Source organism: Aedes albopictus, chromosome 1, assembly GCF_035046485.1.
Source record: "Aedes albopictus strain Foshan chromosome 1, AalbF5, whole genome shotgun sequence".
NCBI lineage: Eukaryota > Metazoa > Arthropoda > Insecta > Diptera > Culicidae > Aedes > Aedes albopictus.
In genome coordinates this window covers 264995726-265008879 of record NC_085136.1, presented here as the reverse complement: position 1 = coordinate 265008879, position 13154 = coordinate 264995726, and the positions used below count along the sequence as shown (strand labels likewise).

The following is a 13154-nucleotide window of genomic DNA, read 5'->3' as shown; positions in this document are numbered from 1 at the left end:
TGAGGAGAATCCTTTCAGGATTCTGAGGAGAATCCTTTCAGGATTCTGAGGAGAATCCTTTCAGGATTCTGAGGAGAATCCTTTCAGGATTCTGAGGAGAATCCTTTCAGGATTCTGAGGAGAATCCTTTCAGGATTCTGAGGAGAATCCTTTCAGGATTCTGAGGAGAATCCTTTCAGGATTCTGAGGAGAATCCTTTCAGGATTCTGAGGAGAATCCTTTCAGGATTCTGAGGAGAATCCTTTCAGGATTCTGAGGAGAATCCTTTCAGGATTCTGAGGAGAATCCTTTCAGGATTCTGAGGAGAATCCTTTCAGGATTCTGAGGAGAATCCTTTTAGGATTCTGAGGAGAATCCTTTCAGGATTCTGAGGAGAATCCTTTCAGGATTCTGAGGAGAATCCTTTCAGGATTCTGAGGAGAATCCTTTCAGGATTCTGAGGAGAATGCTTTCAGGATTCTGAGGAGAATCCTTTCAGGATTCTGAGGAGAATCATTTCAGTATTCTGAGGAGAATCCTTTCAGTACTCTGAGGAGAATCCTTTCAGTATTCTGAGGAGAATCTTTTCAGGATTCTGAGGAGAATCCTTTCAGGATTCTGAGGAGAATCCTTTCAGGATTCTGAGGAGAATCCTTTCAGGATACTGAGGAGAATCCTTTCTGGAGTCGGAGGAGAATCCTCCCGAGCAGAGAAAAACAGCTCAATAATAGCATATTCTGATATGGAGAACAAAAAGTGATATTTGTTTGTTTGTGATAAGAGGTAAAAGTACTGATAATAATATCTCAATTTTACTCCTGGAGCATCATCATCATAGCACATTTAGCTCTTGGTAAGATCTAGCTAATAGCAGTGAGCTGTTTGATTGATCTTCAAATATCATATTTTTTCATCCTGTCAGGATTCTGAGGAGAATCCTCTCAGGATTCTAAGGAGAATCAGCTCAGGATTCTGAGGAGAATCCTCTCAGGATTCTGAGGAGAATCCTGAGAGGATTCTGAGGGAATCATCCCAGGATTCTCAGGATAATCCTCTCAGGATTCTGAGAATTATTTTCTCATGATTCTAAGGAGAATTTTCTCAGAATTCCAAGGAGAATTCTTTGAGTATTCTTAGGGGAATCCTCTCAGAATTCCGAGGAGAATTCACTCAAGATTCCGAGGAAAATCCTTTCAGGATCCTGAGGAGAATCCTATCAGGATTCTGAGCAAAATCCTCCCAGGATTCTGTAACAAGTGTCAGTGTAACGTCCAGTATTGATGAGATTTGTCGCGTGTAGTATTCGTTGAATTTTGTTTTAAAAAAAGAAAACGTTTGTAGTCAGGTTAAGTGTAACGTCCCAAAAATCCCACGAACGCAGCCATCACTGCACTGCCCTATACAAGGACGACGGCAGTTCTGCTAGCCACCACCAGACTGCACAGGACTGCACGAATGGGCGGCCATGGGGGTGGCGAAATGGGCGGCCATGATGAGGAGGAACTTTGGCACTTACGACGGGTCAATGGCCAAAGGTTCGGGGTCAACGAGCTTCAATCCAACTGATCATAAGCCTGGTGATCTTCAAAGCCAACAGTCGAAGTTTTGAAAAGTTAGTAGAAGCAAAAGTTAGTTGGAGAATAGTATAGTTGGAGAAGTGAAAATAAGTTTTGGAAAGCACGGAAAAGTGGAAAGAAGGAGAAAAGGAAAGTGGAGAAATTGGAGTAATCTGGACATCCAGGTAAATCCCGTAACAATAACCCCGAACCTAGCCATCCGTACAGTGCCTAACCCGCCATTGCGATTCTCCCATTGTGCCCACAGGACCTCGCGGTTTTTATTTCAAAAACCAAGTTAGTGACCCGTACAGTGCAAGACGCTACCACTGCGTAGACCCTTCTAGCCAATTTGTAGTGTGTCCGCATCCCTGTATCCCGATACAACCACCAAGCGCGCCGACGAACCCAGGCTTTTACCAGTGACTCTACGGATCACTGAAGCCTCGAGTCCGTCACCACACTCGAGGGGCGCACGGGACAGGAGGGAGGTCCGCGAGAGGCTGCAGCCAACGGAAGAGAGAGGAAAGGAGAAGAATTGCCCGCCCCCTGGCCCAGGAAGGAGAGAAGGAGCTAGTGGACAGGCGAAAGGAGCGGCAGCGTAGGGTGCAGTGCGCGGGGCCCCGAAGATAAGTGTAGAAAGTCTGCGAATAAGGTAGGAGTAGAAAAGTAAGGAAGTGGGAGGCGTCGTCCGGTGTTAAGGGCGGACGCCAGAAAGCTAGGTGGGAGAAAGCTAGAGGAAAGTAGTAGGAGAGTAGGACGTCAAGAAGGAAGTGAAATAAAAGTGTATACGAGACCAAGAATATAGAGGGAGTTTCTTTAGCCGATCTATAAGTGTTTTCTTTCGCGAAGTGTCACGAGCGTCTTGCCGACCCTGAGGCTTGAAGACGGGGGTTTCATCCTTGCTGGGAGTAACACGGCCCTTGCTCAGTTACAATTCTCAGGAGAATCCTCTTAGGATTCTGAAAATAGTGTACTCAAGATTCTGAGGAGAATCCTCTCAGGATTCCGAGAGGAATCCTTTTAGGATTCCGAGGAGAATCTTCTCATGATTCCGAGAGGAATCCTCTCAGGATTACGAGGAGAATCCTCTCAAAATTTTGAGGAGAATCCTCTCAGGGTTCTGAAGAAAATCCTCTCAGGATTCTGAGAAGAATTTTCTCAGGATTCTGAGAAAAACCCCTCAGGATCTTGTACCAACTTTTCGAACCCTCCAAGCAGAATACCCTCTTCGAATGAGTGTAATCAGTTTCGTACCTAAACATAGGGCGGAATTAAAAGGTACGAAACTGATTACACCCCCTCAGGATTCTGAGCAGAATCCTCTCAGAATTCTAAGCAGAATCCTCTCCTCCTGAGAATCTAGTCTTTGGTCGCGGTTTTAATTTTACTCGAGCGCTCAGAGCTTCACAGAATAATATCAAGATATGTTATAGCAGTTTTCAAAATCTGTAACAAAAATAGGTTCGAGAATACTTCCAGGGACTCCCTCTGAGGTAGCGCAGAAAATTCGTCCATTTTTTTTTTAAATGCCTATAGCGATTATTAATATTCTCTATCGATAAGTGTTCCACTAGTTACCGCCTTAAGTTATCCTCTCTCCCATGGAAGATTGGGTCTTGGCTAGTACTATAGACTACCGGTTTTAGTCCCCCTCCCGGAACACGTGAGACTCGTGAAGGTAACAGCAACAGTAGAACCTGCGAAAGAAAAGGATACGAAGTCTACCCAAACGGAGGCCTTCGCTTTCACAGGAAGTCCAAAAAGTGTGGTGGATGCGAACGCTCGTAAGGAGCTGTCTGGCGATGCCCGTAAAGCCAGGCGTATAATAACCCCGAAGGTCGGCAGCAAAGCCGGTGGGTCGGACCCCAGCCAGAGTTCTTGGAAAGCTGGGAAGGGTGGGCCTGAAAAGGCTGTCCCGTCCCGGAATGATGGGAACAAGGGGTTGCGTGCGTTGGTAGGCCCTCAGCAGCCACAGAGTAGGGTGAACCAAGGGGAGGACCCTCCTTGGACTAAGGTGGAGCGGAGGAAGACGAAACAGCTGGTAGAAGTGAAGGACGCCAAGCCAAGGCACAGAAAGGGTTGGCATCGGCGCACGGGTGGTGTTCACCGCTACAAAAGCCGCACGGAGCACCGAGATAAGGGCAAGCAAAAAGGCCAGTTTTGAAGGCCTTTTCAGAGTACCAATGCGAATCCATGGGGTGATTGATGCCTACAGGATTGTGATGGCCAGGTCGAGAGGTGTAATGGCTACTACCGAGCAGTCACGAGAGTTGCTGGAGGCGATCATCAAGGGGCTCTTTTCGCGTTATGATCCGAGTCCTTGGCCTCTTTTCGTAGGGCAGCCGGGGACTGGGGCAGGCGATGAGGTCACCGATGTGGAACTTATGGAGATAGCAAAGTCCCTTAGCGTAGGTACTGCCCCAGGCCCGGATGGAGCTCCGAACCTGGCCTTAAAAGTAGCTATGCAGAGGCTCCCGAGATGTTCAGGTCTGCTATGCAGAAATGCCCGGACAAGAGTTTTCCCAGAAGTAGAAGAGACAGAGCCTGTTTATATTACCAAAGACGGAGAAACTACCCAGACACCCGTCGGCATATAGACCAATATGTTTGATCGACACGGCGGTTGGGCGGCTATTGCTGATGCGCTCCTGCGTCTGGGTACCCGGCTGCCTGTGTGTACATACAAAATTCTCAAAATGTATAATATACATTGTATATTATTGGGCTGATATCAGCGAGAATCACTCGAAACTATTTATTTCGACCGTTCGGTAACCGATTTAATTGCATTCAGTACAACAATTACCATTGTTTGCTGAAAGCGTGCGGTGTTCAGATGCCCTAATATCGCCAAAAGATTACCGAAGTTGGCATTTAAAATCAAATTGGTAGGGACAGTAAAAGTAAAGTTTCACAATCAGAAGCAAGAAAAGCAACACAGTGCTCTATAACCAGTAGGTAATGATTCCCCCAGCCAAGATCAAATGTCAAGTTCAACCAATGATTTCGAATATTCACTACACATTGCCTGCCCTGCCAGATTCCTCCGATTCATCGGGTTCATTTCTCCTCCATACCAGCTTCTGAAATAAACTATCATGTGCAGGATGTCTGACATTCTGTTCATCCCTCCCCCTCCCGTTCCAAGAATTGCACAACCTTTCGCTCACTGCACTGCACTGTATGTATAGAATGCAATTCTCTACTCTCGATGAACATTGCAGCACACTTGCAAAGACTCGCGCTCTCTCTCTCTGTGGGATGCACATACACTCGTGGTGGTGTACGACTAACCTCGTGATCCACCAACGGGAAGGGCGACGCTGAGTGGAGCTTGCCCACTAGTAGTTGCAGTAAACATCCCTTGCATGTGAATCGTATACGTTGCTTTGGTTGTCGGTATTTACAATTACAATCCAGTAACTGCGCTTTTTTTTTTCATCGAGTATGTGTTGGGCTTCGTGCTATTGCATTCGTTGCACATGCACTGAGGAGTTGGGAGTGGAATGCTCCACCCGGGAAAATCGATGCAACTATTCAGCAAGACAATACTGAGAGTGTGTTGGTCTGATGCTCGTCACGATTCAAAGCCTGCAAAAATGGCCAATTGCCAAGGAAAGCTCTAAGAAACAACTATGAAAGTGCTCATAGAACACCAAGCTGAGATGCAACCTATGTCTCTGTTCGGTCGTCAAGAACAGGATAAGATTTCTCTTAAAAACCGTTGTGAACTGCAACAAGTAGGAAAAGTAGAAATAAACTGAAGTAAACTAAAAGACCTTCATCACAAGATGCCGCTTACCCAGACTTCCCCCCATCACAGTAACGATATACCAGTAAACCCTGCCTGGTGCACTCGTTCAGCTGTTTGTGGTGTGAATTCGCGAGAATGTGCGAAGCAAAAAACAACATTTTCAGAAGAAAAATGGAAATGAACTAAAACAGGCCGAGCAACTCTCATCATCGGTTTTCTCTGTCGGTCGGTCCGTTCGGCCGAAAAGCAACTCAAACAAATGCGCCGTGTCGCTTGTCCGCTTGTCCACACGCTCCACACCGACTTACGGCGAGGCTGCCAGCACAGAAGCAGCAGCACCAGCGTACATTCACGAGCCGGTCGGTTTCACTCGTTTGCGCTCAGCTGCGCTGCTCCGAAGTATGCAGCACCTATTGACGGTTCGTCGAAGCGTTCCGCTTGTAAGGTAGCAGGCGTAGCAGAGTACCCACGTTTGGAGGAGCGCATAGGGTTGGCAACCAGAAGAGAAATTTGATTTGGTTGCGGAGTTTTTTTTTTCTCAAATGCCACTTTTTGCATCCCATGTAACTCGTGATCCACGGTAGTTAGTAGATTCTAACGTGCTTGATACACATGTATTCACTTGGGTGACTCAACATTTTTACAGTTTCCACTAGGGTAAAAGTACTGAAGAATACCGAGGGTAAAAACGCCTTAGGGTCGTTACACATTATAGCTCCCCTGAAATGCTCAATAAATCTTCAGAAACTTCCGGAAGCCTCCCGAGTCGTTCCTTAAACCCCTGAAATCCCGTGAAATTCCTTTGAATTTCCTGGAACGTCAATGAAACTCCCTAAGGCCCTATGGGACATCCTCGGAACGCTATTGAAATTCCATAAACCCGCTAACGCTCCATAAACTCGTTGAAGCTTGTTGGAACGCCCTGAAATCCTATGAAATACCCCTGATACGGCCAACTCCCTGACACCTTTAACAGCATCTCTAGGATGAAATGCCCTTGGAACCCCCCCCCCCTCCAGAAGCACTCTGGAAGTCGTCTCACCTGAAATACCCCTGCAACGCCGCTGCGACCTCCTTAGACGCCTAGGAACATTCTTGAAGCACTCTTAAAACTCCCTGAAAGCCTCAGGAACTCTCCTTAGTTTTCGCACCTTTTGTAGTGGATTCTTTTGAGATTTCTGGTACCTTCTTTTGCAATCCCAGTGAACTACTGTCGTTTTCACCACGGTTGCTATCCTTTTTCAGGTTCGCTTTAACAGTTCTTAGTCGAGTTTCCATATTCATCGCCAGTAATATTTACCGGACTCGGGCCAGGCATTTGTTGCTACTGGTGCAGTTCAGGACCCAGCAACGGGTTTCCTTGGTTTTTACCATGTATCATACTGTCGACTTTCGTTTTCATGGCCACATCCTGAACCTCTCCTACAGTCAGTATTGCTGTCCTGCATGTTGTCGAACCTGCTTTTCTTGACCCGACGTAGTTTTGCAGTTCCTTTGGTGTTATTCCTATGCGTGTCTGATTCACAATCTCCGTATATAACGGATTTTGAGTAGTAGTTGGCTTAGTTTTTTGGATTTTCACATCTCCTGGTTGGAGAATCTCTGCTTCTGCTACGGCCACCAAGGACCTTCATATTCCCGGGTAGAGTTTTGGATTTCTGCTTCGTGCCTAGGATTTTGTCTCTGTTTTCCTATCCGGGACCTTCGTATTTCCCCGTTGAATGCAGACTTATGCTTTATCATGTTTACCTGGGGCTTTATGTCTTGTAATAGCCTCGTCTTGTAATAGCCCTGATTTAACAGTTTTTCAGTCGCTTACTGTTGAGATTCGGGAAGAGATTCCGTGGTTGGGACAGTTAATCCAACGCGATATTCCGATAAAAAACGCGCAGATAGTTTTCTCTTAAACAGAACGTGTATCGTTTATTTTTCTCGTTTTTATACTGAATGACATTTAAGATTCATCGCGGTAGCAAGGTTTTTGATATACCAGGTATGGTAACTTGCCCTGTTTATGTCTGACCTACTGACGTCACTACACTTACCGGAACTACTCAGCTTGATTCGGTTAGTTTGTTGAAGTTTTTCCGGATTTGTAACAGCTGATCCATTTGGTGTCTTGATAGTGACGCTCACTCGATCGTCCTCATCGCTGTCTTCCAGCTCGGAGTTCTTTGGAGTGTCCAAATTGAGCGATGGACAACTGGACAGATTTTCCAGTGATTTTCTATCTATCTGTGCTTCGAGTTGCTACAGCAAATCTTCCTGATCAGTGTTCGTTTCCACATATATCCACCTTCTTGGAGTTGGAACTGGCAACGATGATTCTTGTTGATTCTGAACATACACAAGTGTATCTCCAGAATCACAGAATCATTCTTGGCGGAGGAGCACTGAAAGTTCCTTTCAGTTCAATTCACAATCTTCCGGAAATTTTTCGAAAAATACCTTCAGATGTTCCTTTGGGAAATCCTTTTGAAATTACTTCTGGGGTTTCGCCAAGAATCATTTTCTCACCTTTAGGGAATTCCTTCCAGAATCCCTTTAGACATAGCAGGGATCTTTCAGGGATTTTATTTGAGAATAAGTAGTAAGGAAGGTGTTCCAAACCATCTCTTACAATTTCCTTCAGATTTCGTACGAAGTTTCTAAAAAAATTCTCCAGTGTTCTTGCAAGATTAATTTCCAAAAATTCTCCAGGAATCCCATCTTTCGATCGGCGTCCATTGAACTTTTTCTTTCGGAGTTTTATCAGAAATTTCCCAAAGAGCTCCTTCTGAAACTTATTCCGAATTTCTTTCGGGAATTGCTTTTGAAATTCATCCAACGATTTCATCCGATGATCCATGGAGAAACAATTTCAGGTTTTCTTCCACCAATTATTACCACAGTTACTTTGAAACTGATTTTTGAAATTTATATGGAATTCACTTGAAGTTCCTTCCAAATTTTTTTTTTGGATTCATTCCAAAGCTCATCAAAGAACTATCCCGAAAATCGTTCAAGAATTCTTTCCAAAGTTCTTCTGTGAATTTCTGTCGAGGTTCTTTTTACGGAATTCCTTCCCGAAAATAACGAGATTTTTCTCCAAAAATATTCCACGCATTACTTCTTGAGTTCCTTCCTTTCAGGAATTTCTCCGGAAATTTCTTCTAGAGTTCATCCAAAAGCTATGGCCGGACCCGTGCAGAAGAAAATATCAACAGCACAATAAAATATGTTATTTTGGCCTAATAACTGTATAATGGAATCAGTAATTTTTATGTTATTAGCATAACATATTATGTTATAAACTTGTCAGTCATAAGCGGCAAAATATCAAATATCATATCAAAAAAATGTTCCTAAAAGAATAATTCAATAACATGTTTTGTTAGATCAATTACAACTTAATAACAGGAAGTTTGTAAACTTGTTACTGTTGTGTTATTCTTCATCACATATTTGTACATTCTCTATAGCAGAATAATAACTAAACATGTTCTACAACAAAATATATTATTGAAATGTTATCTTGTGGATACATCCTAAAAATTTGAATATAACAAAATAAGATTGCCCAACAAAACATGTTATTGAAAAGATATATTTTGATAAGTTAACAATATTTAAGAAATTATGATATAAAAACAGGCTATGTGATTCTGTTGTTATCAATTTGCTATTCTCCTCTGCTCGGGGAGATTCCCGGAATTTTTCCCAAGAGCTCCTACGTCCTTCTCTAGGAATTCTTTCCAGAGTTCCCCCGGAATTCTTTTCAAAGATCCTTTTCAGGTTCAGTATTTGTCAGGGAACTCCTTCCGGACCACATCCTTTCGTTATTTCTCCGGGAGTTCCTTCTAAAATTCATCTGTGATTTTTTTGAATACTGTTTCAAATTCCTTAGTTAATTTTTATCCATGGTTCCTTTTAGATTTCCCCCAGAAATTCCTTCTAAGGGATTCTAAAGTACTCTACTTTTTTTCAAATTCTAAGGAATTTTTTATGCGAACTTCTTCTGAAGTTCATCCGGGTGCATAAACTTCTGGAAAATTCCCATAAACCTCTGGAAATCTAAGATGCATTCCAGCGAAAAAAAAAACTCATGAAGAAAACCCAGAGGAGAAATCCCTAGAATACTTTCAGGAGAGGGACACCTTGGAAGAATACACAGGAGCAATTATTTACAAATTCTCAAAAGAACAGATGGATGAATTCTGGAAACTTATGAAGGAGTTTCTCAAGGAATTTCTGGAGGAACTCCTACAGATAGTCTCAAAGGAGAAACTGCCCTAATAACTTCTTGTGAAATTCCGGTTAAATTCATGAAGAATGCTGGAGTAAAGCTTGGGAGAATTCACGGAGCATCCCCTCGCGGAATTCTCACAGCGATTCCTATTGGAACTCCTTGAGGAATCTTCATATCTTGAAGGGATTCCCGTAGAAACTTGTGGAGGAACTCCCGTTGGAATTTCGAGAACTTTTACAAAGAAACTCTTGTAAGGGTTCTCAAAGGCCCCCTTGTGGGATTATCGAAAGAACTCCTAAAGGAATTCCCGTGGGAACTTATGCGGAAATGTCAGCGTTAACTCTTGGAGGAATTTCCATAGGAAAATCTGAAAGAAATTCCGTAGGTGTTTCGAGAAATTCCCGTACACATTTAATTTTAAATACCAAGTAATTTTTTTAGGAAAATAGAACAGCTGAACACAGCAGAAAATTGATTATTTACATTTTGCTCGTGTTTTTGACAGTTGGTGTACAGAGCCTCATAAAATCAATTACGGAAATTACCGAAATAGTTCTGCAGTTCCTTTTTTTTGTCAATAAAGTACCGAACAGACAATTCAGGATTGAGTGTGTAGGAATTGTCGGAGGAATTTTGTAGGAATTCCTACAGAAATGCCCTTTTTAACTAAGGACTGTTCATTAAAGAAAGTGGACATCTGTTTACCAATAGTTTAGAGGTAAAACTAAACAAAAAAAATGTGAATTTTTGCTCAGTGTGAAAAATCATGTTCACTTCGGCAACACACTCAAAGAAAGCGGAAAAAAGTAAGAAATTTCGAGCGATAGGTCGTATTAGCTTTGAGACTAGCAGATTAATTCTGCACAAATGGTGTTCCAAAAAGTTGTCGTTTCGAGAATTGGCTTACTAATACATTTCCGGGACCGCAATTTTTTAACGCTAAGCAGGGGACAGATGTGCCGGATGATGTAGGGTACATCAGAACTGAAAAATTTGGGAAAAAGTTTTTGGTGTGGCGAGCCGATTGTTCATGTGGCTTAAAGAGTTCTTCGTATTTCACAACGGGAACAATCAACGGTGAAAATAACAGAAAGGAATGCATCAAAAAACGACTTCTACCCATCTACCGAAAACATACGGATCCTCTTTTGTTTTAGGCGGATCTGGCATCCACATATTACGCTTCTTCTACACTAGAGATGCTCAAAACGGAAAAAGTCGATTTTGACGAAAAATGGCAAAATCCACAAAACTTCTCTGAACAGCGTCATGTGGAAAGATACCGGACAATAATTTAGCCTTGGCTTGTAGCAGTTGATAGAACAGAATGATCTTTATTAAACAAATTTATAGATTACTACGATTTCCAATATTTCCCGCCTTAATCAGGAATTTGCACTAATCCTCATTCTTTTGCAGCTCTAACGAGCTTCGTAATATGCCAGCTTAGTGAGTACATCTGCACTTTGGAAATCTTATCCGACATGCTAGGGTTGAATTGTACCATCGTTCGGCTTCTCCCTTACACATTCGATTGTTTCTTGCAACTTGATATCGATCAGCCTGCACATTGAAACACATATCCTGTATCTGATCGTCTAGTGTCCGCATCATTGTCCCAATCTGCATCGATGAAGCCTTCGAAAGGACTGTCTGGCTTCTTCTAATAAACCTGCTGCGTGTTGAGCGTTCCCTTCAGATAGCGCAAAATACGCTATGCTGTCGTCCTGTGGGATTCACCTAAATTGCCACTGAAAGTGCTCACAGAGTTGACTGCATAAGCAATATCGGGCCTCGTACACTGGTGCTAGGAATTAAAGTCCACCAATTAATTGACGAAATGGTACATACTTCATCTTGTCTTCTTCTTTGGCAGCTCGTGCTTATGTGCTGGATCGTAGGAAATTGGGCTCGCATTACAGTTAGTCATCCAACAAAATCACTGCAGTAGATCTTTAATATACCGCTGCTGGTCCAACGCCATCGACTTCTTCTCCTGCGTGATTCGTATTCCTAATACTTGCTCGGTTTTTTTTTCCATCAGACGATCCTTCACTTAGTTGACCCATGCATCAGTATTTGAAAACAGCAGGAAGTCGTCGACTTACACTGCAATAATGATTAGCTGCACGTGGTAGTAGACACAGGGATCAAAACTGGAACGCTTGAGACCGATGTCATTCAGTTCTGCATCTAGCTTCTTGTTCCATACGCGATTGGATTGTTTCAGTCCGTAAAGCGCCTTCTGCAGGAGACAGATCTTCTTTGGAGCGGCTGTATCCACATGACCTACGGACTGTTCCATGTAGATGACTTCTTCATTCAACTCTCCTTGCAGGAAAGCTGTTATAGCATCCATCAGGAAAATGCAGTTGATCAGCTACTGCTAGAAGATAGCGTATTGTGGCATATCTTACTACCACAGAGTACGTCTGGTCATAATCCACTCCTTTCTGCTGTGAAAATCTTTAGATCACTATAACCGCGCCTTGTAGCGGTCCACGTTGGTCTTGACCATGTAAATCCATTAACACTTCAAGGCATCGACTCCGACCACTATCTGGTGATAGTCAAACTGCGCCCAAAACTCTCCGTCATCAACAATGTACGGTACCGGCGACCGCCACGGTACATCGCAGAGCGACTTAAACAACCGGATGTCGCCTAAGCATTCGCGCAGAATCTCTAGGCCGCGTTGCCAGACGAGGGCGAGCTCGATGAGGACTGCTGGAGTACAGTGAAAGCAGTCATCAACGATGCAGCCGAGAGCACCATCGGATACATGGAACAGAATCGATGGAACGAATGGTTCGACGAAGAGTGCAGAACGCGGCGAGGGCGGTAATGCTGCAGCAAGGGACCCGACAGAACGTGGAACATCACAATTAGAAGCGAAAACAGCAGTCCCGCCTCTTTCGGGAGAAAAAGCGCCGCCTGGAAGAAGCGGAGTACGAAGAAACGGAACTGCTGTACCGTTCCCAAGAAACACGGAAGTTCTATCAGAAGCTCAACGCATCCCGCAACGGCTTCGTGCCGCGAGCTGATATATGCAGGGATAAAGACGGAGGCCTCTTAACGGAGGTGATCGAAAGGTGAAAGCAGCACTTCGATCAGCACCTGAATGACGTGGAGAACGTAGGCACGGGAGATCATGGCAACGGAGGAAACGACGACGCCAGTGCAGCGGAGGACGGAAATGAATCAACTTTCACGCTGGTAAGGATGGTATCGCAGCTGAACTCATCAAGATGGACCCAGAAAAGTTGGCCATCTGTCTGCATCCGCTGATAGTCAGAATGTGGGAAACCGAACAGCTACCGGAGGAGTGGAAGGAAGGGGTAATCTGCCCCATTCACAAGAAAGGCGACCATTTGGAATGTGAGAACTTCAGGGCGATCACTATTTGGAATGCTGCCTACAAAGTGCTATCTTAGATCATCTTTCGTCGTCTGTCATCTAAAACGAATGAGTTCTTGGGAAGTTATCAAGCCGGATTCATCGACGGCCGGTCGACAATGGACCAGATCTTCACCGTACGGCAAATTTTCCAAAAATGCCGTGAATACCAGGGTCCATCGCATCACCTGTTCATCGACTTCAAGGCGGCATACGACAGTATCGACCGCGCAGAGCT

The 13154-nt window shown here is 44.0% G+C and overlaps 1 protein-coding gene across 1 annotated transcript in view; it reads right to left on the bottom strand.

Annotated features, from left to right (window-relative positions):
- LOC134291700 (uncharacterized) overlaps window positions 1-11879 on the bottom strand; it is a 23250-nt gene extending 11371 nt beyond the window's left edge. Inside the window, exons 1-2 of the mRNA XM_062859801.1 lie at window positions 11629-11879; window positions 7338-7495 (exon numbers count right to left, since the gene is read on the bottom strand). Of these exons, the coding sequence (XP_062715785.1) occupies window positions 7338-7495; window positions 11629-11879 (409 nt within the window). The remainder of the gene's footprint in view (window positions 1-7337; window positions 7496-11628) is intronic.
- Between the last annotated feature and the right edge of the window lie 1275 nt (window positions 11880-13154).